Source organism: Sinocyclocheilus anshuiensis, unplaced genomic scaffold (genome assembly GCF_001515605.1).
Source record: "Sinocyclocheilus anshuiensis isolate Anshui unplaced genomic scaffold, SAMN03320099.WGS_v1.1 scaffold1265, whole genome shotgun sequence".
Taxonomy (NCBI): domain Eukaryota; kingdom Metazoa; phylum Chordata; class Actinopteri; order Cypriniformes; family Cyprinidae; genus Sinocyclocheilus; species Sinocyclocheilus anshuiensis.
The window spans coordinates 82,746-109,568 of NW_015551081.1; the positions used below are offsets into that span (position 1 = coordinate 82,746).

General features: G+C 41.9%; 1 protein-coding gene across 3 annotated transcripts in view; it reads right to left on the bottom strand.

The window, feature by feature from the left end:
* Positions 1–982: 982 nt before the first annotated feature.
* The window catches only part of rai1 (retinoic acid induced 1), a 51,444-nt gene continuing 25,603 nt past the window's right edge, over positions 983–26,823 (bottom strand). Inside the window, exons 1-5 of one of the 3 annotated variants that reach the window (XM_016452564.1) lie at positions 25,518–25,555; positions 8,177–13,945; positions 7,644–7,737; positions 6,865–6,914; positions 983–1,715 (exon numbers count right to left, since the gene is read on the bottom strand). In XM_016452564.1, coding sequence (XP_016308050.1) covers positions 1,707–1,715; positions 6,865–6,914; positions 7,644–7,737; positions 8,177–13,945; positions 25,518–25,547 — 5,952 coding nt within the window. In that variant the 5' untranslated portion in view covers positions 25,548–25,555 and the 3' untranslated portion in view covers positions 983–1,706. Of the gene's footprint in view, positions 1,716–6,864; positions 6,915–7,643; positions 7,738–8,176; positions 13,946–20,275; positions 20,338–25,517; positions 25,556–26,823 lie in introns of those variants that run through there. The other 2 variants (XM_016452563.1, XM_016452565.1) reach the window with 2 other exon arrangements.

Genomic DNA, 26,823 nt, shown 5'->3' on the forward strand with positions numbered 1-26,823 from the left:
GTTTTTACCTTGCTAAACCAGCTGAAACACCCAGCAGAGTAAATAAAGGTGTTAAGAAAGCAAGCAGGCATAGATCTGTTTCCGTATGCCTCCAGATGTAATTTCAGACCACAGGCTGTGAGACAGAGACATCTTTAAGGATAATAGCACTGAATTACTTGTGTTGAGCGCCAACAAAGACGCCCAGAAAGAAAACAAAACGTGATTTTGATCTCAATTCCAAAGACAACTGTTCATGTTCAGACATCTATTATACTTCATGGCAGCGTTACATAGAAAAACATCTCAGAAACATCGCAGTATGAGCTGAGAACAAATACAATTCCAAAAAAGTCCTTTTGATTCAGTGTTTTAATAACTTTTGTAAGCAATAACATATTTGTTTTATAGAAAATAAACATCTCTAAGAAATACTATACACAATTATAATAGTACATCACATCTTACATTTAAACAGCATCAAATACTTATATACACAATTACTTAGAATCAGGAATCAAATAATTACGTGATGGTTCTGTCATCTCTATATGCGCGCTCTTACCTGTTATACTGCAGTGAAGTGAAGGCTATAATATGTTAGTCACATATACATCTGATTAAATGACTATGAATTCTCACTTTCAGTTTTCACGTTGTCTTCTGCATCATTTCAGAAATGTAAAATCTGTTTGTGGTATAGATCGTTTCACATTACTGAGGCTTTCGTGAGCTCATAGTTCAACCAGAAATTACAATTTTGATATTATTTACTTGTTCTGATGTCGTTTCAAACCCATATGACTGACTTTGTGCATTTGAGTTATTTAGAAGAATGTCCAAGCTGCCCTTTTCCAAAAAAATGAAAGTCAACGGGGACTGACAAAAATGCACCATAAATACTATGACATATACAGACTGAAACGTAAATAAGAGTCTGAAATTTCACTTTTGTGTTTGTTTCACGGAAGAAACGCAGGTTTGGAATGACATGAGGGCGAGTAAATGATGACAGAATTTTCATTTTTGGGAGAACTATTCCTTAATGCTGAGCAGCTGATACACATAACATGAACGCAGGATATTTTAGTCATCCGGATGCACAGTTGGACATCTCAGTGGTGCTGTTTTGTCTTCAAATGCACATGAAAATAAGCCTACATCTTGGCGTAGCAATATATTAAAATAATGCATTTATGTTCTTTTTTTATGATATCAGACTATTTAGACCTGTAAAGCACACCATGTACAATTTAATTTTTTTCTTCTTCTTTGTAACATGTAAGTGTCCATTGAAATACATCCAGTGAGTGCATGTTGCATGACATCTTCAAATTTCAATTCCCCTTCCACAGCGGAAATGCGTCTGTGCCAGCCAGTGCTCGGGGCAGCAGGCCAAATCTGCCACCAGGTGTCCCCGACTGATAACATCCGCTCCAGAACACGGAATAAAATGGAAGAATGGCACATTCGGATTCATAACAAAAGCGTCTTTCCCTTTTTCAGCGTTTGGTCATGAAGGTTGTTGTGTCTGGACCGGGTCGGATGGATGGATTCAGAGATGATCTGATCTTGGGTCGGTATTGCTACAGTATCTTTGTGCTTCGACTGAAGCCCCAGTTTTTCTCTGTGTTTTGGGTGTCCACAGTGCCTCGCAGCACACAGGCATACGCATGTCCTTGTTCTACTGCACAGGTGACATTCACCAGTCCTCATGCACCGGGATATTACATTGCCTGAAAAACAGAACCATTTGAAATGTCTAAGAGGAATGAGAAATGTCTATTGCTGGGTCATAATACATCTTCAAGCCAACCCATATCCCCTCCCCCCATATGTCTTAATATACAGAATTAACAGTTTTTAAAGAGGAGAGTCATATTAGTAACATTTATCACAAGTGAAGTGAATTTTTAATTATTTAGGTTACAATGTGTTTATTTGTCCCTACTCAAATGGAAATGTTGCAAACAATACTTTTTTATTTTACGGCATCGTCAACTTTCCATGCTGTTAGTCTTTTGTAATATTTCTTTAACTAACAAAAGCCAGTTCCTATATGACATCATCCTCCAGAAAGTGACATCATTTTGGAGGGAAAACAACAACAACAAAAAATAACAGTATAAGCAATGGATTAATGAATTTGTGGCATTGGTTGATTTGTCTCACTTTAAAACATATAATAATACAATTACATTATACAATTTTAAATAACAATATTAAATAACATATTTAATACAATTACAGAAACATCAACATTAGTTTTAAAATGTCAAAATTCTTCATGAAAATGTGTTACTCATGTAAGCTCCCATGCCTAATTTCTATCCTGTTCATTTTCTCGCCATACAAATAAAATGCTGGGATTTGATTGTTTATTTTATTTATTTATTTTTTTTATTTCTTGTTTGTTCATTTATTTAAATTAAATTAAATGAAAAAAAATTACATTTTAAACAAGATATTAACCAAAAAATTAGCAGATAACCGGTAAAACAGACAAAGATGTGATGCACACAAATTTGCACAATATTTAATTTACACAATATTTAACTCATAGTAATAATTACAAAAATATTTTAATATAATAATAATAATAATAATAATGGCAACAATAACACAATTAATATAATAATAATAATAACAGCTATTATTATTATTATTATCATTTTAAAAACATCTTTGCAATTATTATTGAGTTAATATTAGGCTATTTGTATTACTATTGACATATATATTATACATACGATATTATTATTATTATTGTTGTTGTTATATATCTGTAATCTGTGCATGACACGTGACGTGTGTTATGTGCGGCAGCAGAGGCGCACTATGCGCATTATGTGCATCACACGCATTGCATGAGCTCTCTAATTGCCTGCGCCGGAGCAGTGGCCGCTGCGCCGATATGAAAGCAATCTACAGCCGGCCCGCTCTCTGAAACAGGCTGCAGGACCGTTTCCTAATTGCGCTGGCATGGATGCTATTTTTGTTTTATGTATCTCTCCTCCTCCGCAGCTTTTCTTGCCGTTGCGCTCGTTCTTTCCCTCCTCTGCTCTGGGTCCGATCCCTCGCTTTCTCTCTGATCTCTGAACTAATCCTCTTGCTCTTCATCGCTGGTAATCCAACGTGATCTCATGATAATTCGTATGTATTTTACGTAAAATGTGGTTCTATAAAACGTACGTTTACTTACGTTTTTACAGGCACTAAAACGTACAATACTGACGTATTTTCCGCATCTAAACGTACAAATACTTACGTATTTTCAGAATTTAAACGTACAAAACTGACGTATTGACACCTAAAAATGAATCCTTATGAATATTGAAATCGCGGAATTGATTTTGTTAGTTTTTAGTTGTAATATGAATTACCTTGTTTTCAATTGCATTGTTAAATTGTTTAACGTTACTAATTTACTTATGAAATGATAACATTTCGTTTTGTTGTGATTTCTGCTGCCAGCTCAATATGCCTACATAATGTTAAACACGACTTCACTTTAAACCTTGAAATAAATAACATTTCTGCAATCGTTTAACCTTTACTTGTCATGTAATGTTTACTTTGATTGCCATGGGCTACAAAAGGCGTTTTCTCCGACATGCTGTGACTGACAATAGAACTATAAAATACACCAAAAACACAACATAAATACGAAATGAAACAATTTTATTAGTGCGCTGTAATCCAAATCTTCCGAATCCATACGACTGCGAGGAACAGACCCAAATCCAAGCCTTTATTCAGCGATCTTCTTCTCCATCCCGAGCAGCGAGTCCAGTTACTGTGAGCAGCAAAGCCTGCGCTGACTGACACGCTCTTTACAAATTCAAATGTTGCCGCTTCAAACGACAGGTTTTACGGCAGGATAATCGAACGCTCATTGGCTCTCGCCTGCATTCGTCACAGATTGCGACATGCCGTGTTTCTGGTGAGGTGTGTTTGAATGATCACACAAACCTACTGTATTCTGCCAGAGAGGACTGCGCGTGCAACGCATAATTATTTGGATTACTTTTGGTACTGCTTTTGACATGTTTGCAATAAATAAATGATTGTAATTGCATTTATCTGTCTGTCATGTTTTTCTTATACTGTACAGAAATGTTTAGGTTTATAGGTAGGAGTGGAATTAGCGACTAAATTATTTTTTTTTACTAAAATGGTTATTTTCCTGCATATTTCGGTCATTTGCGTTTTATATCCTTTTATATTCGCTATAAAATGGGTAGGTTTAGGTTTGGGGGTAGGTTAAGGGGTCTAAAAATCTAAATCGCTTATTGATAAAATGAAAAAAAAAAAATGCATTGATACGAATATCTTAATGATATAAAAGATACGTAAATATTTTTACGTTTTTTTAGCTAAAAATACGTAGCGATTTGTACGTTTTAAACGTTGAAATACATCTAAATTGTACGTTTTAGCATTAATAAAAACGTACAAAAGTGTACGTTTTGTGCTTGTAAATGTTACGTATTAATACCTACGTATAAACATGAGACCAGGCTGGGTAATCAGCATCTCTCTCACACCACGACGCAGCCGCAGCCCTTTTTACAGTGTTTACAAGGAAGCACTGCCTTGATATTCATCAAACGTTCTGCTGTTCCAAACAAACATCGGCGGTTAGTTCAGCCCGAAAAGCTTAACTTAGGAAGTTTAGCTACATCTGGTAATATCACCCATCTCGGGTGATCCGATCACAGCTGTAATAACTTCGGATGTGCTTCAAATGATCTGCGTCACTGCATGCTTTGCATAGGATTTAACCATTTTCGTCACCTAGTCAGTGCAGTGACTAGAGATGATTCCTGTGATCATCAGAGATTGCAAAACGACATTTTATTGGAAGCAGCATTTTATTTACGCAGAACCGAAGTCTAAAACCTAAATGTACCCAAAACTTTAACAATATCCTTTTGCTGCCTGGCCAGAACTGGCATGTCAGGAAATTCAAATGGGGCTTGAACGGCATCATTCTCTTGCCATTCTGCTGCGCTGCCCCCCTTCGGCCTGACCTAAAGCATCGCCTGTGCTGCATTGCTGCTGTCATGTTCTCAAGCCACGTGAACCTAAAACAGAGCTTGCCACTGAGTGCGTGTGAGCACAGAGGAGAAGAGGAAGATGAAGAGGAGGAGGAGATTTCCTGGGAGACCTGGACAGGGGTGATATCTCTACCGATCGCTTTCATTAAAGCGGCAAATTGGCATCCCAGAGACCCAAAGCCCTTAGATCCCCCTGCCGATGTGTGCTCTGCTTGTTCTGAACTTTCTTCTTTGCTCTGTTTGTCTGTCTCTCTCTCATTCCGTTCTCCTCTTCCTTTGTCGTGGGAGGGCGAAAGAGGAAGGGAGGGGGAGAGAGGAGGGCGGGGTGTTTTGATCTCCATCCAGGTTTTGTCTCGCTGTCTCCGAGAGGAAGCTGTACTACTGCTGAATATCATTTCTCTTTCTCTCTTTCTGCAATGCCCATTTTCTCGGTCTTTCTTGTTCAGTCTATCTCTTTTCCTTTCTTTCTCCCTGACCTACCTCTGTTGTAGTTCACAGATTACCTGTAGGTGGCGCATGGGCCAGCAAAATGGAACAGTACAAAAAGAATGAAGAGGCATGTGAATCTAAGCAAAGGTGAGCATTATGAATATTACTGCAGAGAGCTTAGGTTAGGGATTTGAACAAGACAATAACCCTAAGTATTAAACTTGGACATGTAACTTGCCATCAGTGAAAAAAATTCTAACACCATATATAGAGTAGCCATCTCGTAACAGCCCACAACACCTGAGCAACTGCACAGAGTAATGATAAAAAACACTCAGAACACCTTTGCAACCACAACTGGCCTGGCACAACAACTAACAAGTCGGCTAACTGAAAATGTGTATATTAACCAACATTATAACACAAGGGTTATCAAATGAGCTTAATTTGTGTTGAACATGGATTATTCCTTTAATTCTGGCGCTGTTCCAAACCCATATGCTTTTTTTTTCAGTAGAACACAGAAGGAAACATTCTGAAGAATCTTCATGCAGCTCTTTGAAATACAACAAAATTCTATCAAGCTCCAAAAGAACAAAATACCATAAACACAGCACAGAGAAGTAGTCCTTTTGAAGTCATATTATAACCAGGACCAGATTGAGCAGTCATCTACAATAGCACCAAAATGGCACCTTGACCTGGATTGACGTTATTGGTTCCCACTTGTGTTTTAACGACTCTGAATATAATGCACAAGTCATATGGACTTCTTAATGGTCTTTGGTCTTTTTTGGTACTTGACATTAGTGGTGAGCAGTGGTTGTTTGGAAAAGATCTGTGTAAAGATTCTTCAGAGATGTTCCTGTTAGTGAGTTTGGAATGACATGAAGGGTGAGTAAATAATGCAGAATGTTTTGGGTTTAGGAATTTGAAAAAAGTCAGTATGAGCTTGGATTTGAGCAATTACGTTTTTTGGATGGCTTTCTGCTTCAGGCAAGATCCAAGACCTTGAGTGAAAAATTTGGCCATTCCCCATCGAGTAATAATCATCAGGCAGCACTTGTAAATGTCTTCTTTTTTCTGCTCTTTAAAGTTTGTGGCTCCTAAAGGGGAACAAGAAGACTGAGAGAGAGCCTAGAATGTCTAATTAACATCCCTTCACTAACTTCTCCTGTCAGTGGAGAGCTGCCCAGTCAATAGCAGACAGATAAGGGTGAGATGTGCTCAGGGCTCATCTGTTGCCCTGAGAGATGGTGCTGATGAGGAACTGTGCTCTGCTGTCTAGTTTCACTCATCGCTGTTGTGAGGAAGGTGGTAGAATGTTACAAGGACACTGAAGTCTTTTAGATCAGAGATGTCCTTTGCTGCATGTGAAACCAATTCACCTGCTTACCTTGTGTTTCGGACACCTAATAGAGAAGGTCTCTTCTTGAAATGTGCAGCCTGGGAAAAGATACAGAGGAAAGAAAGGCAAAGAATTAAAGGTAGAATTTAGAAGATGCCTTTGGAAATGCAAAGCGAGGCCAGTTCGCCCTCATTTCTGACTTAACCCATATCCAGTGATGTAACCACCACTTTCTATGATGGCAATTTCTGATGGCAGAGAGAAATTCATGATGGAGGGGAACTAGTCTCAGCCTTGGATGACATGCCATGGAGCATTCATGAACCATCTGGTGCATATTGTCCAGAGCCGACGATATCTGCCAGTTCCATTTCTATGCAACTTCTGGGATTTGGAGTACACGGGTTTTTATCAGTCAAACCAGTTCCCTGGAAGCTGCAGTAAGAGCTTCCAAGGAACAACTAGTCAAAAGAATTATAGTAGGTAAACTAGATATGGTCATGTATGCGCATAAGGATAATTAAGTGAAGTACCTTATAGAAAAATTATTCTGGTAGCACCAGTGTCAAAATTTACCTATAGCTAAATGTCACAAAAAAAAAAAACATAAAAGTGCTGTTAGTTGTTTTAACCTGTTGGTCAGAACCTTCCGCTCAGTAAGTTAATAGTTGAAAGTATGGTATATGAGTCTAGGAGGAATCTAGTAATTACATATGCTTGCATACCCTGCTTAGTTGCTAAACAGAGCTTCATGGGTGGAGTGACTAGATGCACAGGAAATATTGTACAAAAACACAGAGCACACTTCTAAGTGTCAGAACTCTTACCCATCTCTTTGGCGCAGACATAATGGTACCTCTGAGTACAGCTCTTCCAGCTACAGCAGATGGAAGCTCCTTCACCTTGGCACCTGGAGCACTTCTGTGATGAGACAGAAAGCCTGAGGAGCTTCTCTCTAAAATATCGACTCTTTCCCTGACAGCCCCCTGAGCCACCACCAGTTGCAAATAATACAGTATAACTAATACAATTCCAGACCCACTAGAGTCAATGTATCTATTATTATTATTACTGGGTTCTTTTTTTTAAATATAGATCAAATCAACCTCAACTCAGAAATGTGGTTATTTTTATTTTTAATCTAATTATGTGTGTGTTCTGTCAGTGTTTAGAAAGAGCTCACACATGATATTACAGTTGTTCTGTTTTCTTTTGAGTCAAGCACATTACATTGTGGGATACAGTGTGGTGTATATTGCTATTTCTGAGTATGCTATTCCAAACATCAAAACATGTTCTGAAATCTGCTCTGTACAGGAAGTTATTAATGAAGTGCATTTAATTTAAATGAAACACTTACTGCATGTGCAGCTTTCTGAACAGCCTCCATCAGCCCAAAGAGTTTGCCTCCTACAAGTATTATGCCTGTGGTCCAGACAGCACAAGCTTCATGAGCCCAGTGCTCTTTCGCCTCAGCCTCCGTCTGCAATCTCTGAAGAGCCGTTCCACTGCCCTCCTCACCAGCAGAGGGAGAAGTTCCACTAAGTTTTCTCTGCAACAGCAGCAGTCTTTTGAACCTCATCCGCAAAGAGGGGCGGGTTCTTATCTGTTCCCTAATTGCCCTTTTCCCCCTCCTGGGATGCCCACTGTGTCCTTCACTTGTCCCTTCCTGATAGGCATCCTTCTCACATGCATCCTGTGAGTTCATTTGCTCTGTGATGCAGCTGACCTCTGTCTCATTTGCACAGTTGCTGTTTTGCCTGAAATCATTCCTGTGTGTTGATGACAGCATTTTTCGTGGTATGCAGTCCTCAGGATAATAGGGGCCACACAAGTCCCCAAGCTCTCTGTAATTTGCTGGCTTTCCACATAGGCAGCACGTTAGACACCTGTCAATTAGGCTTTTGTTAACTAAGGGCCCCTGGAGCATTGCCGAGGAGTTTGATACTGCCTTGGTAACTGTGACTAGATTTTTCATTTTAGCTGCACTCTTTTTTCTTACCTGGCTGAGCATCTGCTCTTCCTCAGGCCTGTTGACAATGGTACAAAGAGATGCTGGCTCCAAAGAGCTGTCAATGTGTACATATGGTCTAAAAGAACATTTGTCGTTACTCACTGCTGAATACAAGTCTGATAATGTTCCTTTCACTGTTGGGCAGAGATCATTGCTGCATTTTGTCTTTATGTTAGGCCTCCTCACTACAACTCTGAGGACATTCATAACCCTTTTTTTTGGCCCAGGCTTTTTTTTCTCCTTTACTTTGTCATTTGTTTGACTTGAGAGTTCGTCCTGTTTGAGTTTGAGTGATGGCCGCCTGCCTCGTTTGGGTTTTATTAGTGGTAAGCATAATTCTGTTGGTGGCTCCTCATACTGTGTCTGTTCACCTGGTAAAGAGAAGGTGGGTGGAGGAGGGGGCAAAACATCAGTCTGTATAGGCTCCTGTTGCTCCACAATGGGGATGCTTTCTGGTGGTTCAATGCCTTTTCTTCTCCTCTTTCGTTGCTTCAGATGCATCTCATGGTTGTTTTTAATGGCTCTCTGTTTGGCTAGCCTTGGTGTGTTGATAACGAGGCTCCCGGCCTCCAGGGCTACATCTGGTGCATCACTGCTCTCTACAGTGGCCCACTTTCTCCTCTTTTTCCTTGGAGTTTGAATTCCTGTATTTTGGGTCTCTTGTGTTCTTATTGTACTCTCGCCCACCTCGTGAGTCACCTCAGGGGCATTCATTGTCTCTTTCTGCTCCGATACCTGTGGCACTGGCTTTAATGTTGATTCTTCTGGTACAGTATCTGGTTGGATATTTACAGGTTGCTTTTTGGACCCTGGGGATGTGATTTTCTGAACCATTGCCTCATATTTAAGTCCCCTGCCTTTCCGAGGAGGCAAATATTTGGTTTTAGTGGGACACTGAGGAGGTACAGAAGGCATGTCACTGACATCATCAGTGGGAGGGTTATCAGTGGTCACAGTGGCGCTTTCAGATTCTGCTTGCAAGTGTTGTCCTCTCTTTCGCTTTCTCTTTGCAATACGGACTCCTGTGACTGTATCTGATGGAGGCTCCTGTGTCTTCACTTCACTTTCTTGCACACCTTTCTTTCTCTTTTTGGTTTCTGAGGACATTAAACTGGATTTTCTTTTGAGGCAAACCACCTCTTCATTTGGTTGTTGAAGTGAATCTGTAGAAATATCCTTCTGCTTAGGTAATTCAAGATTTGAAGATTCAGTCTTACATGACTGATCCACAGTAGCATCCTGTATTTGTGAGTGTATGAACATTGCTGAAGGTGTCTCAGTTGATTTATCATTCTCTTGCTCTTTAACTTCAGTCAGCTTTTCTCTGGTTTGTTTCCGTGATCTCAGCACCATGGACTTTTGATCTCTTGCTAAGGACTTCACACAACTGCTGTCTAGAGTAGATTCCAAAGTGGAACCCACAGTTTCATCCTTAGTGGTGTCCACAGCACCAACAAGTGTGTCCAAAGTTAATGCTGTGGTCACGTCTTGCAAAATAAGTTCATGTGTACGGTGTGTGTCCTTGGTATGGTCTTTTGTAATCTGAACATTTTCATCTCGCTTTATTGATTTGATCTTAGAGGTGATTCCTCTTGGTCGGCCTGGTCCTTTAGGTACTGAGCCCTCAATTGTCTTTGACTCTGCGGTGGTTTGACTTGGCTTTGGAACAAGTATTTCTCTTGCTAAAGCTGCAGGATTTGAGCCTAGTTTAGAAACAGATTTAGGACCAGGTTTAGTACCTGGCTTTAAAGCAGATTTTGGACCAGGCTTTGCGTTTTCTGTGGGTCCAGTGCATTTTAAACTTGGTTTGGGACCAGGTTTTACACTGGGCATAACGTCAGGTTTAAGTCCTGGTTTTGGACCAGGTTTTGAAATTGATTTTGGACTAGGCTTCGGTCCAGGTTTTAGATTTGATTTTGGACCAGGCTTTGGACCTGGTTTTGGCCCTGGCTTCACACCTGGTTTTGGACCAGGCTTTGGACCTGGTTTCTTTCTCTCTTGAGGGCAGACTTTTGGGCTACTTTGTGAACCGTAGGAGCGAGTGCACATCCGTGATGGTAAACTCTCTGTCACAAGTTTTGGTGTTTGACTGCTAATATCCTGGTGGGCAGTTTCCATCTGGTCAAGAATAAGGGTGCTTTTGCTGGAGGGCATACTGGGATTTTGGGCAGAAGGTGGAGCAATGTCTCCTTCTACACTTAGCTGCCTTCTGATTCCCACACTTGAATGCATTAGTCTTCTCCTGCCCCGTGCATGTTTCTTACCGAACATTCTTGTATGTGCAGATGGGGCCATAGGCTCTGGTTTGGCTGAGGGAGTCACTGCACTGGGACAGTTTATTCCCGGTTCCATATCCTCATCCCCTTTCTTGGGAGAGGGTGGGGTGTCAGCCCAAGATGGTGCAGAGTGCAGTATTGACTTGCCCGGCAACTGAGGAGAGTCAGGCTCCAGTACCTTTGCATCACTACGATCGATGTGATGATCCCTAGCCTGAGCCAAAGGTGTTGTTTTCTCATTGAGAGCTGAGAAGCCACTCTTGGCAGTGTGAGGCTGAGGTGCAATGTCACATGTGGCTGACCTCCTATCGTTGTCTCTTTGTTGTGTGTCCTGGGCAAAGCATTCTGCAGTTTCTGTGTTGACTTGTGGCATGTTTCCCATTTCCTCAAATGTACTGCAGACTTCTGCAAAGGACTCTTGTGGTCTTGCTCTATTATTAACGACCTCCACTGAGGTTGTCAAACTCTCCTTTTCATCTCTCACCTCAGTGGAATTATGGGAGAGGACAGACGGCTGCTCCTCAAGGGTGTCCACTGGTTCATCAGTGCATGTGAGGTTCTCTATGGAATCCTCACTCTTTGAATTTTCTTCTTTCTCCGGCAAATACAGATCAGTGCCTGAATCGCTGGGTGATGTTTTCACAAGCATTTCAGCATTGGTCTGTGGTTCTGATTTGAAATGTTCTGATTTTATTTCTGTGCCTTCATTACATTTGTGGTTAAGTTCAGAAAAACAGTCCATCTCTGACGAGTTTTCTTTTTCTGAGTCAAATTTGTTTTGCAGCCCTTGGTAGATATTTTCTTCTGTTTCATAAGAGTATGCTTCCTCTAATACTGCTTTGTTTATTTTATGAAAAAGAGAAGGACTTTTCTCATCCTCCAGCCACGTCTCTTGCTTTTCCGCAACCTCTCCTTTGCACTCATGCTCTGCAGACAGCTTTCTTTGTCCAATTTCCTCCTCATTAGCCATCCTCTCAGTCCATGCTGACTCCTCAAAGTTCTCCTTTAGAGTGCTCTCTGAATGCTTTATGTCTGGTGGTGAATTGCTCTCTTGTTTCATAGGACTTGGAGCTGTTACACTGATAGGAGACCTCTCATCTCTAATGCAACGGAGAGAGCTGTTGGGCTCCTCTCCAGTCAGTACTCTCTGTACTCTTGGGTCACAGTTGAGATTATCCTCAGACACTACACTCTGGAGACTTCGAGCTGAGTCACCTGACCTAACGGATATATCGTCAGCTGAGTTTAATGAGCAAGTAGACACTGTGTCAAGGCTGAGACGTGAGTGTGTCTGGGTTTGTGCTTGACCTTTTTCCTGACCAAAATAGTAGTAGCTCCTGTCCATCTGGTCCTCAGTGCTGCTAGAGTATCCTCCCTCCTGCAGTTCTGCTGTCATGGACCTTGAAATGGTGTAAGCATCGGATGGAGGAGGACCATGTTGGTTATCAGGACAAGATGACTCTTCCATACCCTTTAACTGACCTCTATAGTCTTCTCCCTTTTTTGGATGATTTCGCTTGCTGGTCTTTTTGTTAGCCATAAGGGCCTCGGACACCAGCAGCTGCTGGACATTGTTTGAGATGTTTTCAACTTGAGACGTCAGGGCATTGAGGCTCCACAAACTGGGGTTGGACAAGAGCTTTTCCGAAAATCGTTCTTTCATGGAGCCAGAATAGCTCTGGGACTGGTGGTTCACACTGGGTGATGAATGAGTATGAGGAGGCATCAGCATATTTTGGTCTTGCAGACCTGTGGATGATGAAGCCCCGGGGTTGATGGGAGGTTGGCCATACTGGAATGAATCAGGGTTTGGCATTAAGGGGGAAGGTGTGGAATTGTATGAGGGAGACCTTCCCACAGACCTTGCAGGTGAATGACTAGAGCTTGGACTGCAGTTCTGATAGTATTGTTCTGGTGACCTTACAGAAATATCTGTTATGCAGTAGTTTTGCTGGGGCTGATTGTAGTGCTGGAATTTCTGAAGGTTCTCTTGTGTACCAGACATTCCTTGCAGGGAGCCCTGTTCAAATCCAGACCTTGATGGAGTTTGCTGATAACCGTAATTATTCTGAGGTCTGTATCCACTCTGCTTTAGACTGCTGTGATTGCCAAGATGTCTTCCATACTGGGCATTAGGTGGTATACCATAGCCTTTATAGCCATGCGGCATTGCATTACATTTCTCCATATAAGATGACGAAGATGAAGACGGGTGTTGCGAGTGCTGGGGGAAATTGAGGTGACCCTGTGGATACATTAAAGGAGATGGTGCTGGGTTGGGTGGGAGGCCCTGTTGATGAGGACTTGTATAGGTTGGGGCAGAGGACTGCGAAGGTAGATGGCACTGACTTTGAGAGAGACTTTGAGCTAGCATGTTCTGCTCTAGGTACTGGGATGACCCACTGACCCCAGACTCCAGCCGTCCCACCATGTCCTGCTCAAACTGGGTCATCTGAGGTGACTCATCCCATTTTTGCTGCAAGTGACCTTCACTCATGTACTGGGCTGTGTATCCAGTGCCCATGTGATTGCTGTAGCCAGCCTGCAGATGCTGGTTTGGAGTTTTGGCTCCTCTATAAGGTTTTTTAGTCTGATTAGCACTGGTGCTGGTGTAGATAGGATAGGTCTGCTGTCCATAACAGTCTTTAGAACCCGCTCCCGATGTTGACATCTCTGCAGCAGCTAGAGAGTGTGGCTCGTAGCCCTGTCTGGACTGGCTGTGATGATGTCTATAACTCTCAAGGCGTGATAATTCTTGAGGTTCCTGCTGGTAGCAGTGCTGGTTGCCATGGAAACCACTCCGCTCTCTGAAGGACTGCATGACTCCAGCTAGGGGGCTCTTTGGAAAGAGAGAGAACAAATAGAAAGAGAGAGGCTGTGCTTAGTGGTTTATTTTTCTTATCAGTGATCATTCTCTCATTCAATTAATTTGAATTCATTGCTGTGTTTGTCCTAAAACAAATCATATTAGAATATACACACACTCTGTCATTCATAAAATCAAATCATATATCTCTCAGTGAGACTATAACATTTTACTCTCCCTTACTGCAGCTGCAATCAATCATTGTTGTATTTTATTTAATCTAGGAATCTGAGCCTTTCTAGTCTACATGTTGGTGGTAGCATCCTCTGTGGTAAATACCTATGATAGGTGCAGCTACAGTATTATTATTAGGTAACACTTTAGTATTGGGACCAATTCTCACTATTAACTAGTTGCTTATTAGCATGCCTATTATTAACATATTGGCTGTTTGCATACTTATAAAGCCCATATTCTGCATGACCATATTCTACATCCCTAATCCTACCCAACACCTAAACTTAACAACTACATTACTAACTATTAATAAGCAGCAAATTAGGAGTTTATTAATAGCGAGAACTGGACCTTAAAATAAAGTACGACCTTATTATTATTACTATTATTATTATTATTATTATTAATTTTCTTAAACACACAATGGTTTTAAAAGATGTGTTCATGAGGACCATGTATACAAACAAACAAAGCATTTTATTATTGGTTCATGAAGTGTTATATTAAAATAAACCAGCATTATATTCAATATTGTGCATGTGCAATAAAAGGATTCTATTATTGGTGTTACTTTGTTTTTGATCTGCGCTATTTGCATATATCTTGCCCAGTAATTTGATACAGTTGGCAATGCGATTTTTTGGTAATATTCTTTTCTCTCAGCAGTGAGTTCAAAGTAGCAAGTGTGTGTTTTGTAGGCATAGATGGAGGCTGTTCTATTTCTCCACTCCAGTGCTGTAGGCCTGTCGAGGGATGGCTGCCCAGTCCCATCAGACACACACATTATTCATCTCACTAGCACACTGTCTGAAGCCATCAGGCCCAAGAGCAACGTGCTCCCCTCTTAGCAGCCTCCCGAGAGGCCCCACCATCCACTACTGCTTCAGTTGTGCTTGTTTGCTGCTTTGCTTGTTTACACAGTGACCCAAATAGGACCACTCGGGATCTATGCTTTAAGCCTTAAAAAAATGCATACAGTATGTGGTGGAATGTACAAGCTGGCCAGAGTGAGCAAGTGACATGACTGATCCTGCTTTCCCTTCCGCATATTATTGCAACTGCATTCATATGTTTAAGTTAAACATTAAATTTGTTCCAACACAAAGACTTTTTTCTGGAATCATTGGCATTCAGATCATCTTGCTTGAACATACTGCATGGCATCCACTGTGTGCAGCTGATTAAAGACGTGTGTGTGGCTGTGTTGCTGACACAGCCACAGATCTGTTGAGAGCATGGTCTAAAAGGTACAGTAAGTTTTCTAGGTCTGCTGAGAGGGCAGAATTTGTCTCCTGGGGTGCCCAATAATGACAAAGATACTCTTACTGTAGAACTAACCATTACTGTAGCAGCATGGACTGGCCCATATCCAAAATGAGTCCAAATCTATGGCTATATTTCTCAAACTTAGTTTCTGTAGTTCTACAAAGTAGGTGTGAATGGATGCCAACTTTAAAAAACAGATATGTTGGTAAAATTCTATTCCTGTTTACTTGATTCATAGGTGCTGTTTGCAGTGTTTCTTCTTCATGTTGTATTTTTGAGGCTTTTTGATGCAGAAACAGAGACTGTGGAGGAATATGTTTAAGCCAGCTGTGAGCTCAATGAGCTTCTACGTACTTTAAGGCAGAATTCCCCATGAGATTTTTCACTACAAAATGCAATCATTCATTAATGGTAGAGTGACTGCATGTATAAATACGCTCTGTTATGTCTGCATGTGTGTTTATCTCAAATGCAGTCAATAACCTTTCCTTGATTACATTACCTCTGGAGGCAGGTTTCACTGTCGCTCTCAGATTGAGCATTGGGCAATCATGTCTCAATTATGCATTTCCTATGGATTATGCAGGGAATGTTGAAAGGTCTCTTAAAAATATAAAAAATTTCTGAAACATATGAAAGAAGTGAAAATATCTGAAAGAAATATCATTTGTAACTCTAATTTATTATTTAGTACTGAAAAGTACTTTAGTTCTATTCTTTTAGCGTTTGTTTATGTCCACTACAGTCACTTATGACGTTCTAATTTGATTTGGAGGATTCCTATGAAGGCTTCATATTGTTTGGAGCACATGCAGTCAAGATCTGTATTAATACAAATTCCCTGCTTTAGAAAAAAGGTGAAGGAATACTCTCACACTGATGGATTTGAGAAATAATAAATCAATAAACCAGCTCTCTGGCATTTTCCGAATCCTTCATAAAACAGCTTAGTTATGAGATTGAGGGGCACAAGGCGCAAGAAAGACAATTTGCACATAAGGAGCTTTCAACCAGAGCAAACATTGAGTCAGGAAAGAAGATGCCAAGGAAGAAGGAAAAGAGGGTGGGAGTGAAGGTCAGGGTAGGGGGTCGATTCAATTTCTGCGCAGTCCGTTAAGGACATGAACTGAATTTGAGGATCAAATTTAATCTGTTTCCTGCAAGAACTGCACACACATACAAGTTAGATGCATTCATTTAGTAAAAACGTACTTTACAACCTGAATCCAAAGGCAAATAGCATGTTCTAGAGATGATTTGGGGTTAAAAAATATTATTATATAAGGTTTTCCAGAGATGGCTCATATGGCTTTGCATGGTTCACAGTGGACTGAAAGATGCTAATCAGATCCGAAGCTTTCAACTGGACTTTCTGTATTGGCCAGGCGTGAGGCCTATCTCTCAGAGATGTCATTTTGATTGACATCACTGCGGCTTTTTACTGACCTTTGAAAGAACAGAACCATACAGAGAAACAGCAGTCTCCAGAAAATAAAGGGTGGAAGGCATTATCTGCAATAGACACCTGGAATGTCTAGAACATTCTGTTCTTCTTCACGGTATTTCAAGTGTTGTTGTTTTGCTCACCGATTTACCTTGAAAAAATGGAGTAAATAAGCATATCTGGTCACACTTTATTTTAAGGTCCAATTCTCGCTATTAACAAACTGTTAACTACGACTTTTGCTTCAATCAACTTTTTTTGCTTCAATAAAAATTGCTGCTTATTAATAGTTAGTAAGGTAGTTGGATGTAGAATATGGTCATACAGAATATGTGCTTTATAAGTATCTTACTAATAAACATACAATATGTTAATAATAGGCATACTAATAAGCAACTTGTGAGAATTAGTCCCTATACTAAAGTGTTACCGCATATCTATTACAAGACAAAAGGAAAGGTCAATAAAGAGTACACTATTATAGCTTTTTTTAATTACAAATGAATCAATTTCATGTATTTTCCAATTCAGTTAAAATATCCCATGTACAATTTTCAATAGTTTGCAGTAAGCATTTCCATCTACACCATATAGTTCTCATTTGCTGTTTCTATTTTGCAGGACAACACTTCACACAAATCAGTTTTAAATTGTACTTACACATTTTTTGAAGAGTTTACTGTATACACAATTTGTCAGTAGTCACTGAAAAAAAGATATGACTGCTTATACATATTATGTGATAAAAGATTACGTAAGACCTTTTCAAATGTGGCGATGTTCCACATAACTCTTTTTACTGACAACCTCATCATTCAAAAATCATGAGTCATAATATCAACAATGTGATAATGACTGCGGAAGCAGGCGATACTTTAGAATGACTTGCGCAGAAGACACAAATCCTCCAATTAGCTTAGTATTGCGCTCAACGCTTTCCCTCCCGAATACATTGAGTTATTTTGCTGCTTCCTCTATTAAGAGGCTGCAGAGAGTGCCCTTTAAATGCGGAAACCTGCCACCGTTGGCATGGTGACGCTAAGGGGAGCGAAAAAGCAAACCTGCCCTCCCTGCAGTGAAGTGCCTGGTGCCCATTTCATCTGTGCCAGCGGTGCCCAAGGCATCACACCTCAGGGGTCTGAAATAAGAGCTGTTCAGAGAGGGTGCTGGGAATGGCATGGTGAGAGCCCTCTCCCTGTGATCGATTTTTGTCTGTGCATTAGAGTATGTGATACTAGGCGAAAGACGTGAGGTGTGTGTGTTTGTGAGGACGCAGGTAAATCAGCTCTAAAGCTCCTCTCCGAGAGCCCGAATAAGACCTAAATAAGATTGAAGTGCATGTTTGCACCAGCACGATAGGCTTTAAGCTGCTTTATGGCGGACTTAAACATAAACGCCGACTGCTGATGGCGCATAACATCTCTCAATTCTTAGATACAACCTCCGTGGCAACAAGGAACAAGCCTGTACGTGCGCATATAACCAGGCACACAGTATCTGGGGAATTGCGAAGCTACATTTAAAAGAACGAGCTGCTATAAATTGGGGCGCGAGGCTGATTGATATTCTTCAGCAGGTCTGCGTGTGCAGGAGAGGACATTAGCCTAGCGAAGGGGTGAGGTGCAGCAGATGTAGAGAGGGGGAGGTTTTGCGGCAGGTGAGACCGCTGCGCTCTAGTCTCCCAGTGCTGCGCTCCAGTGAAGCAGCGCTCCGCTTTGATCTCACCCTCTCTCTGCTGCAGCGCTCCGCTGTGGCCACGCTGTCCACACCCCAGCCCGCACTCACGCTCGATGCGTTTCGTTCTCCCAGCACATTTTCCGTCCCGAAGATCGCTTACATTGATCTTTCAGACGGAATGAGAAGTCTCAAATGGTGGCGTGCCGAGGGATTATTTTCTTTGAGACAGACTTCATCAATAACGCTGGTACAAAGGCACAATGACATTACTGGCCTGAAATGCTATATGCCTTGCTGCGCTCAATAAGGGCACAGTCATTTATTTCTCCCTGTGAGGCACGCCACTTCAGCTCGGCTAATTGATGATGCGAAGCGGTCGCAGTGTCGCTCACACTACCGATATCTCTCTCTCTCTTTCACACATCTTTTCTTTCGGTCTCATATCTCTGCACCGCACCCCTGCTCTGTCCTATTTTGGCTCCACCTTAACTACAGATTAACCTTTCTACCCTGAAGCGGGGGACACACTGGCAGTGACCTTGAGACGACGCCGTGTGTTGTTGCATTCAGGAGCTGCGGAGCAGTGACAGACAAAGGCCTTGGCTCAAAACCAAATCAGCTGCCTATCTAGATGGTGTTTCTGGGCAAAACACGCATTGGTTCTTAGGTGTTTTCTAGTGTTTCCTTAGTGGTTCTTAAAAATGCTGTCTAGTAGGCTTTGATGCCCAAAAATTCTGCACGATATCCAAACATGCTATCTGGGCAGACAAGTCACTACCTCAGCTGACTGCCCCAAAATGCTGCATTTACATATGGTCCCCAAACATGCTGTCTAGGTTAGCTCACTAGATTTTGAAACACAGCCCATGTTTATCCACACACCTCTACCCCTTTTGTGCTTTACTCCATCGCATTTCCCATGGGCAGCTTTCGATTCTTCCATTGCTATCAGTTCCCAGCGTGGAATAAGCCACGTTTCCATGACCCTTCAAATTGCGCAAATTGAAAATGCAAATTGAAGATACGCCTTAATGGAAACACGTCAATTGTGCAAAAACTCCCATATATCACAAAAAAGTTCTTACGTTCACATGAGGTGGTTTTTCAGGCAATTCGAAAAAGGAATATTTCGCAAAACTGCAATGGAAACAGGTTTTTTTCCCACATTTACAAGTCACCTGAAGTACGTAAAAGTCACATGGTCATTCTTTAATGTACTATAACCTCCAAGAAACATAGTCACATAACATCGGTTAATGGAAACGCTGTCAATTCTCAAAAGGTTTTTTTTCAACATTTATAAAATATTTCAAAAGTTTTGCGCAAATCTATAATGGAAACCCGGCTATAGATATCTATCTATCTGTTTACCTCCCTGCCATAATTGTCAGACGGGCAGTTTAGTAGAAGGACATAACAGTCACTGTACTCTGTCTGAATGACAAATCTGCGTATCTCTGAAGCTTGGCCACAAGATCGTGCCAATTTGATCTATTTTACATAGCAGATCATCATTTCATCTCACGCCCCTCGGAGAGAGAACCATCAACCACCGTCGTGCTCTGCTCCAGCAATGACAGCTGACATGGACACTCACTTGGCTTGGGCTCTTAGGTTGGTCTAAATGCAGGATGAGTGAAAGAACTGGCTGGAATTCAAGGTTGCCAGGTAGAGGATGCACAATAAAGGACATTATAATACAATTAAAGGAGAAAAGAAGAAAGAGGTGTAAAACTAACTGGTGGCAAGGTTTGGAGGGTAGCAGAGGTGCACATGCTGGGGTCTTTTCTATTTTGTGGCAGAACCTCGGGCGATTCCCGGAAGGTGCCCTTGATGTTCCCGGTCTCTTCATGCTCCATGTATGTCATCCCAACTTTCTGCCTTATCAACCACCGTCCTGTTACCTGAGGAATGAGCAGGGGAATTTTCTAGCGCTGAAAATCCAGATGGACTGACACTAAAAGCCTCTCTTTCAGCAATCCACTGACAGCATGGATGAAATCAGAGCAGGGTGAAGGGGTAGACTGCAGGCAAAGCGGGAATGAGATAGTAGATGAGGAAGGGAGGGAGGGATAGATGGTTGAAGATGGAATGGAGATCGTTTATTGCCAGGCAGTTTTGTCATTGATTTCCCTCCCCCCCTCTTTTCTTCTTGGCATCCTCATCTAGTGGAATCAAATTGACTTTGGGACAAGGCTCCCAATGTCTTGTAAAATCCTGTTTGGGATCTATTGTTTGGCTTCTTTTAGACCCTAATGCTGACCGCCTCCACACGCCTCTGTACTCACTTCCTTCGGAACGCAAATGCACACATCCACGCAACAACATGCTCTTTGACAGCACGTACGAGTCGTTCTATCTTGCCAAGGCTGGGGTGGGTGGTGGGGGAGAGGATTTGCTCTTTGAAAAGTGCCCAACGATACGATTGCTCTGTCAGAAATGCTTTCTCTGATGCTCAGAGAGTCCGCGGCTTGCGAATGAGGTCCAAGACAAAGGGACGCACTGGCTTTGGCATATTTATTTCCCGCTCTCTTTCATTCTCGTTTTGCTTTTCTCTTGCTGTCTCTCTCGGTCCAAACCTTCTGTGCCGCTGTTTGCTAGGGGGCTGTGAGTGTGTATGTGTGGTGGGGGAGTGTGGACAGGGATGGGTGAGTGAAAATGTGCTGGTGGATCTCAGCCAAGCCAGTAGAGGGCTGGGGGAGTCGGGATTCTTTGTTCTTTGTTGATGAAAAGCGGCATTGGATCCCATCTACCTCAGCCTGACATCAGGGCACTTCACAAGCAGCCAGTTCACCGAGATTATATTAAACCCAGGCCCAAAGTACTACAGTCACCCTAATTAAACTTTAATCTCCAATACCACACAAATTACCTGCAACGTAATTGAGCGAAGAGCCGTGGTTTAAAGAGGGCTGTGTTTGCGGCTGCAAGCTAAAGGGGCTGGATGCAGGGATAGACTGAAGGTCATGTCCTCCTGCTGGGGAAACGTCTCTTTCTCTCTCTTCTTTTTTGAGTGGATAGAGGACAGTGGTGTCCGTGCTGCTCTGAAAATGAAGCATTCAGCTGAGGCTCCTGTCTGACTCAATGTGCCCTGCACCTGGGTGAAGTCTACACAATAGCACTCCAGTTCTCTGTCTCTCATCTGCCTGTCTCATACGGTCACCCTCTATCCCTTTCTAATGCAGTCCTTGAGCCAGTATTCTCTCTCTTTCATCAACAAATCTCATTTGGTTATCTTCAAATTTCCTGTGCAGAAATGTGTGTGTGTGCATGTAGTGTTGTAATTAAGAAATACGATTGATTGCTGTTGATTTGACATTGAGACAGCAGGTGTGTGAAACACCACCCTCAAGCATTTCAAGACCCATTCAAAGAGAAGATCTTTAATATGAGCCAGGCTAGTTTTTTTCTCCCTTAGACACAATCCTTGAAGACTGCAAAGAGAGTTTCACAGAGATGAGCTTTGGAGGAAAGGGAGATAAATATGGCAAGAGCAACACATAAACAAGACAATGAAAGACAACAACCCGTATGAGCATAACTTGCATAACAAATGCAAATGTTTGGCTAATATATTGCCATGGAGTAATAAGGCCTGTTTCATTATTTGGGTATCTAGCTAAAACTTTCATTTATTCTATAAGATTCTCTTCAAATGTTGCTCTACCATGGTAGCAGCTGACCTGAAAGATATACTGACCATAAAAGACTTTTACAAATACCTGCTGTAGTGCCCCTTGTGGCAATGCCGAGAAAGCACATTTTGGAACTCTACAAAGTGTGAAATCGAATTTGCATATTTGCATGAAGTATGTTTCAGGCCTTAGCCTAGCTGCTTTGGAGATTCTGCAGTCATTTTTATAAACTGGACCAACTACGAATAGCAGCTATGAGGGTTTGAGGCTGAGATGAAATGTGTTTGTGTGCTTGTTTGTGTTTTCAGGGGAGGGTTGTGTGTTTGTGCATAGTGGTTTGTGCTAGGGCTGTGTCTGCACATACATGAGCTCTGGGTGATAAATGTGTGTGTAGTGCATGACAGGTTGTTTTAGGATATTAACTCAGCGGCTCAGTGTACGCCTCACAGGCTCCTGACTCACTGCTGTTTGGGTGTTTTAACCAAGTATATCAGCACAGCTGAGCCTCCCTGGAGAGGTACCATCAATCTGAAAATATTTTTACCCTAAGCAACATTCAGTACCTCTCTTCACAGTGCTATTTATGTGTAACTTTCATGATGCACGTCTTGGGGTCTTGAATGGTTGCAGGACTTTTACACCCCAAATCTGATTCAAAACCAACACAGTCCGATATTTCAAAAAACTATTTTTCAAAGCCATTTGACAGCTTTATGTGTGGAAAAGAGCAAAAATTATTAATCATAAATGTTCCATTATTGTATGTTTTAGTTGGAAAAGAGCAGTGTGCACATTCTTCAAATTTTCTCCTTTTTTGTTCCATGGAAGAAAGTCAGAACGACATGAGGGTGAATATATGATCACAGAATTTCCTTTTTTTGGGGTGAACTAACCTTTTAATTCACAACCCAAATAAAACCCTGCATATTTAGATCAAGTAGTCCATGCAAATCCTGTCTTGTGAGTACGGCTCAGATGAAGGTCTCTTAAAGGCATTGGCATTCGCCTCTGCTGGGTGCTTTGACACAGCGCCACGCAGGAGTCGTGTCTGCACATACATTCTCTGACAGCTTAGAGCTTTGAGGCTGGAGAACACTGTCTCTCCCTCACAAGATCCCCATCCTCACACATGCGAGAGAGAGAGACAGAGATGTAGCGGTGGGGGGAGTTGTGCGTGAAAAGCGTGAAAGCAAATGATGCCGTCGGCCTGCTAAGTCTCTCACCAGAAGGCGCAAAGAGCCGTGCCTGAGAAAGCAGCTTAACATCACACATAGGAAATTCAGGGCCACGGTGCGACAGTGGTGCCGCTGTAGGGCGTGGAGCAGATGCTAGCAACTAATGCAAAGACTCGCAGCAGCTACGCCGATCATCGGCGGTGCGACGAGGTGAGCGGCGTGACGCCGACTGCGGAACTGCAGCAGGATTTCCATTCACCCGTGGATTCAGGTGCACGCCGCCGTGTGCGTCGTGAATAACTGATTGGAAGCTGGAGGCACAGCAGGTTTGAAAGCCCCCCTCCTCGCCAGCCTGGCCCATTTGCATAGGATGCTCGATTTGCATACATATGAGGTGAAAGAAAGGACTTGTGTGCAAGAGATATGCATTCCTCTATTGAGAATAGATCGGAAAAGAGAGAAGCCTTTTCATCAATTGTCATAGGGCCTCCTCTCTTTGTCTATCTCCCTGAACATAGCTAACACCTCAGAGAGCTCAGATGAGACCTCCATTAAAATTCTCTCTTTCTCGGTCCTGTCTGCATGAAAGAAAGGTGGTGACAGTGAAGGGAGAGAGGGAGCGCCGGGCTGACAGCATGCATGTGTGCGTGGGTGTGCGTGCTCCAGCTGGCTATGCGCTGCCGTGGCGGCTCTCCGCTGCAATCCCTCAGTTCAAATGCATTGATTCGCTCTGAAGCCTCAATTCACCCCTACAGATGCGGCCACAACACCTACAGCAAGCATGTGTCCCCTCCCCCAGCTTAGACATACATGCTGGTTTGTAGGAAAAATCATGGATTTAAACGCAGCACCCGTACGATCAAGGAGCTTTGATATAGTGTGTATAATTTCGATGTAATTCAGAAGAAATTTACACCACAAGGCATGAGATGCAGTGCAATATTGTGAATAGTCACAACTAAAAGGTGTTTTAAAGCACAACCTAGGAATTAATTTCTGCTGGAACAAGGCCGATACAGATCTGGCACCTCTGGAATTGGACCCGGCATGTGTTTTAGTGGATCCCCAACCTCGATTGCCCTCATACATTGATGCATATAGATTTCATGAAAAATCAAGAATAACAATATATATCTCCTTAAGTTTGCATGAAATGGAAATTCGCCATCTATTTTCTAAATGCATGCTATTGATCTTATTGTGAACGATTTATCCATGCATGTTTAAATTTTAAACCTTGTCGTTTTTAATCAAAACGTGTTTTCTCCAATAAAATGACTGACTTCTCTCTGGTGACATATGAAGGACTTCAGTGGGTTGAACCAAGCCCTACATTTTTTTTTTCCTGTTACATATCAGATGTATGTCACAACACGGAAGAAAAGTTCTGTAGCTACTTCCATTACACCGTGAGTTTAATCCTTTCTGTTGTCTGTCACATCTTGGCATATGTGCACACGAACGCTGTTTGTTGAGGTTGTCTTAGGAGTCTATTCCACTAGTGTAGTCAGGAGAAAATGATCCTTGCTTGCAGAATAATCTTATTTGCATATTCATTTACGCTAATGCAGGTTATTAGGAAACTCACCACGACTGTGCCAATGCTATCAATGCACCTGTTACACCCAATCGACACAACAAGCGGGCGTTGCAGTGCAGGAAGACTTATTCCCCTCCACGGTAATGAACAAAGCTGTGTACACTGCAAGAGCCTGACGTAACACTGTTTACATTGTATCAGCTCCAGTTCTATCTGCTTTGACGATTATAGTGGGAGAGGTGGTTATATTGGGGTGCTTGATTAGGCGTTAAACACATTCTCACCTGCCAGATTCGTCACTCCCTCAAACCTGCTTGATCCTTCACCAGTTCTTGTTCTGGTTCCACTATTTACAAATTAAGCACTGGGCACAATACACAATACAGCACAGTCTCGAAACGGCACAGTTCTAAAAACATACATCGTGTATATTTTGAATTAAATCTACAATAAATGCAAATACAGATCTGTGTGACAAACACACACATGCCTATGAGATCGGTAGCTCTGGGAGTTTCATATATGTGTTTACTCCATCAGGCATAAAGGCTCTCACACTTTGTCGGTGGGTGGCTGTCTGTTTCTTGCTCTCTGTCTCTCAGCCCTAAAGCTCATTGATTTTCTTCCTTACCTCCAGCCTGCCTGTATTAGCCAATCCCATCAGCGCCAAATCACTTCTCATCTGCGCTGGCACAGTTTGTGCAATTAGTCGCCCGCGTCCATGGGGATGAACCAAGGAAGCGTGTAATACTGATGCCTCTCTGGCTCCACAACGACACCGCCTGGGCACAGAGGCTGGAGCTGGTGCCAACCTTGCCCACTTTAGCTCGGCTGCTACATCATGTGGCATCTGCAGTGAATCGCCCACCTGGCATGGAGACGGCACAATACCAGTTGACCAGTGTGCTGGAAGCTTTCAAACGGTCTGTTATCGGCATCATCTCTATTCTTTGAGGTGATAACTGGATTATTATACCGTAACACCTCAGAGGGGCTGATGGACATTTGTTAGAAAGTTTTGGAGCGGTAGAGTGGTCATAAAACACAGTATTGTGATGCCAAGATCGAAGGGTTCGAGCATTCAAGATCGACTATTCAAAATTGTACAATTGAAGTAGATTCCAAACCTGTATTTCTTAATTTCTCGTAATTCGTAATTTTAGAAATTAGTAATTTCTTCCATGGAACACAAAAGGTTAATTCTCAAATATCCTGGCTGCTGTTTTCCATATAATGAAATTAGATGAGACTGTGTCTGTCAAGCTCCCAAAAAGTATCATAAAAGTTGTTTATACGACATATGGACTGTGCTCAAAGTGTTCTGAGGAAAGTATTAAAAGTAAAGTTGTTCACTGATAATCTTGCCCTCTGTGGAGCTCTGAAACAGACATCAAAAGTTGTATGTACTACAAAAATTCTGTGTTGCCAAATGCCACTTGTTCTAACTTGCATTGTAACCACACATTAGATTCACTCTCCAGTTATTTATTTATTTTTTTGTTCCAAACAACTTATGTGTACTTAAGCCCTATTCACACAGGATAAGTATTATCTGGGGACCTCGTGTGATTTAGAAATTACCCCCCATATTTGAATTTCGTGTGGCGCATTCGCAGGGGATCAGCTAAGTTTGTGGTTTTACTCTAATTTACTGACCTTTTTCCCGGATATGATGTCAAGGCTTTGCGTAACATTATATATCAAATGTTCCTTACCGAATGCTGCTATGCATGCAAATCCATCTCTATCTAATCATTCTTTTTGTTTTCGCTCTTCTGATGGTTTCCAGCTTTCTCTTTCTGCAAATTGTAGGCTATAGTTGTATGGTGTATAGCGATATGACCCAGCACCCAAAATACTATCAAAACACCCCAACGCAGCCTCCATTCTTTGCGAAAGATGGATAAAAAGACACACTGGAAACAAAAACCTTGAAA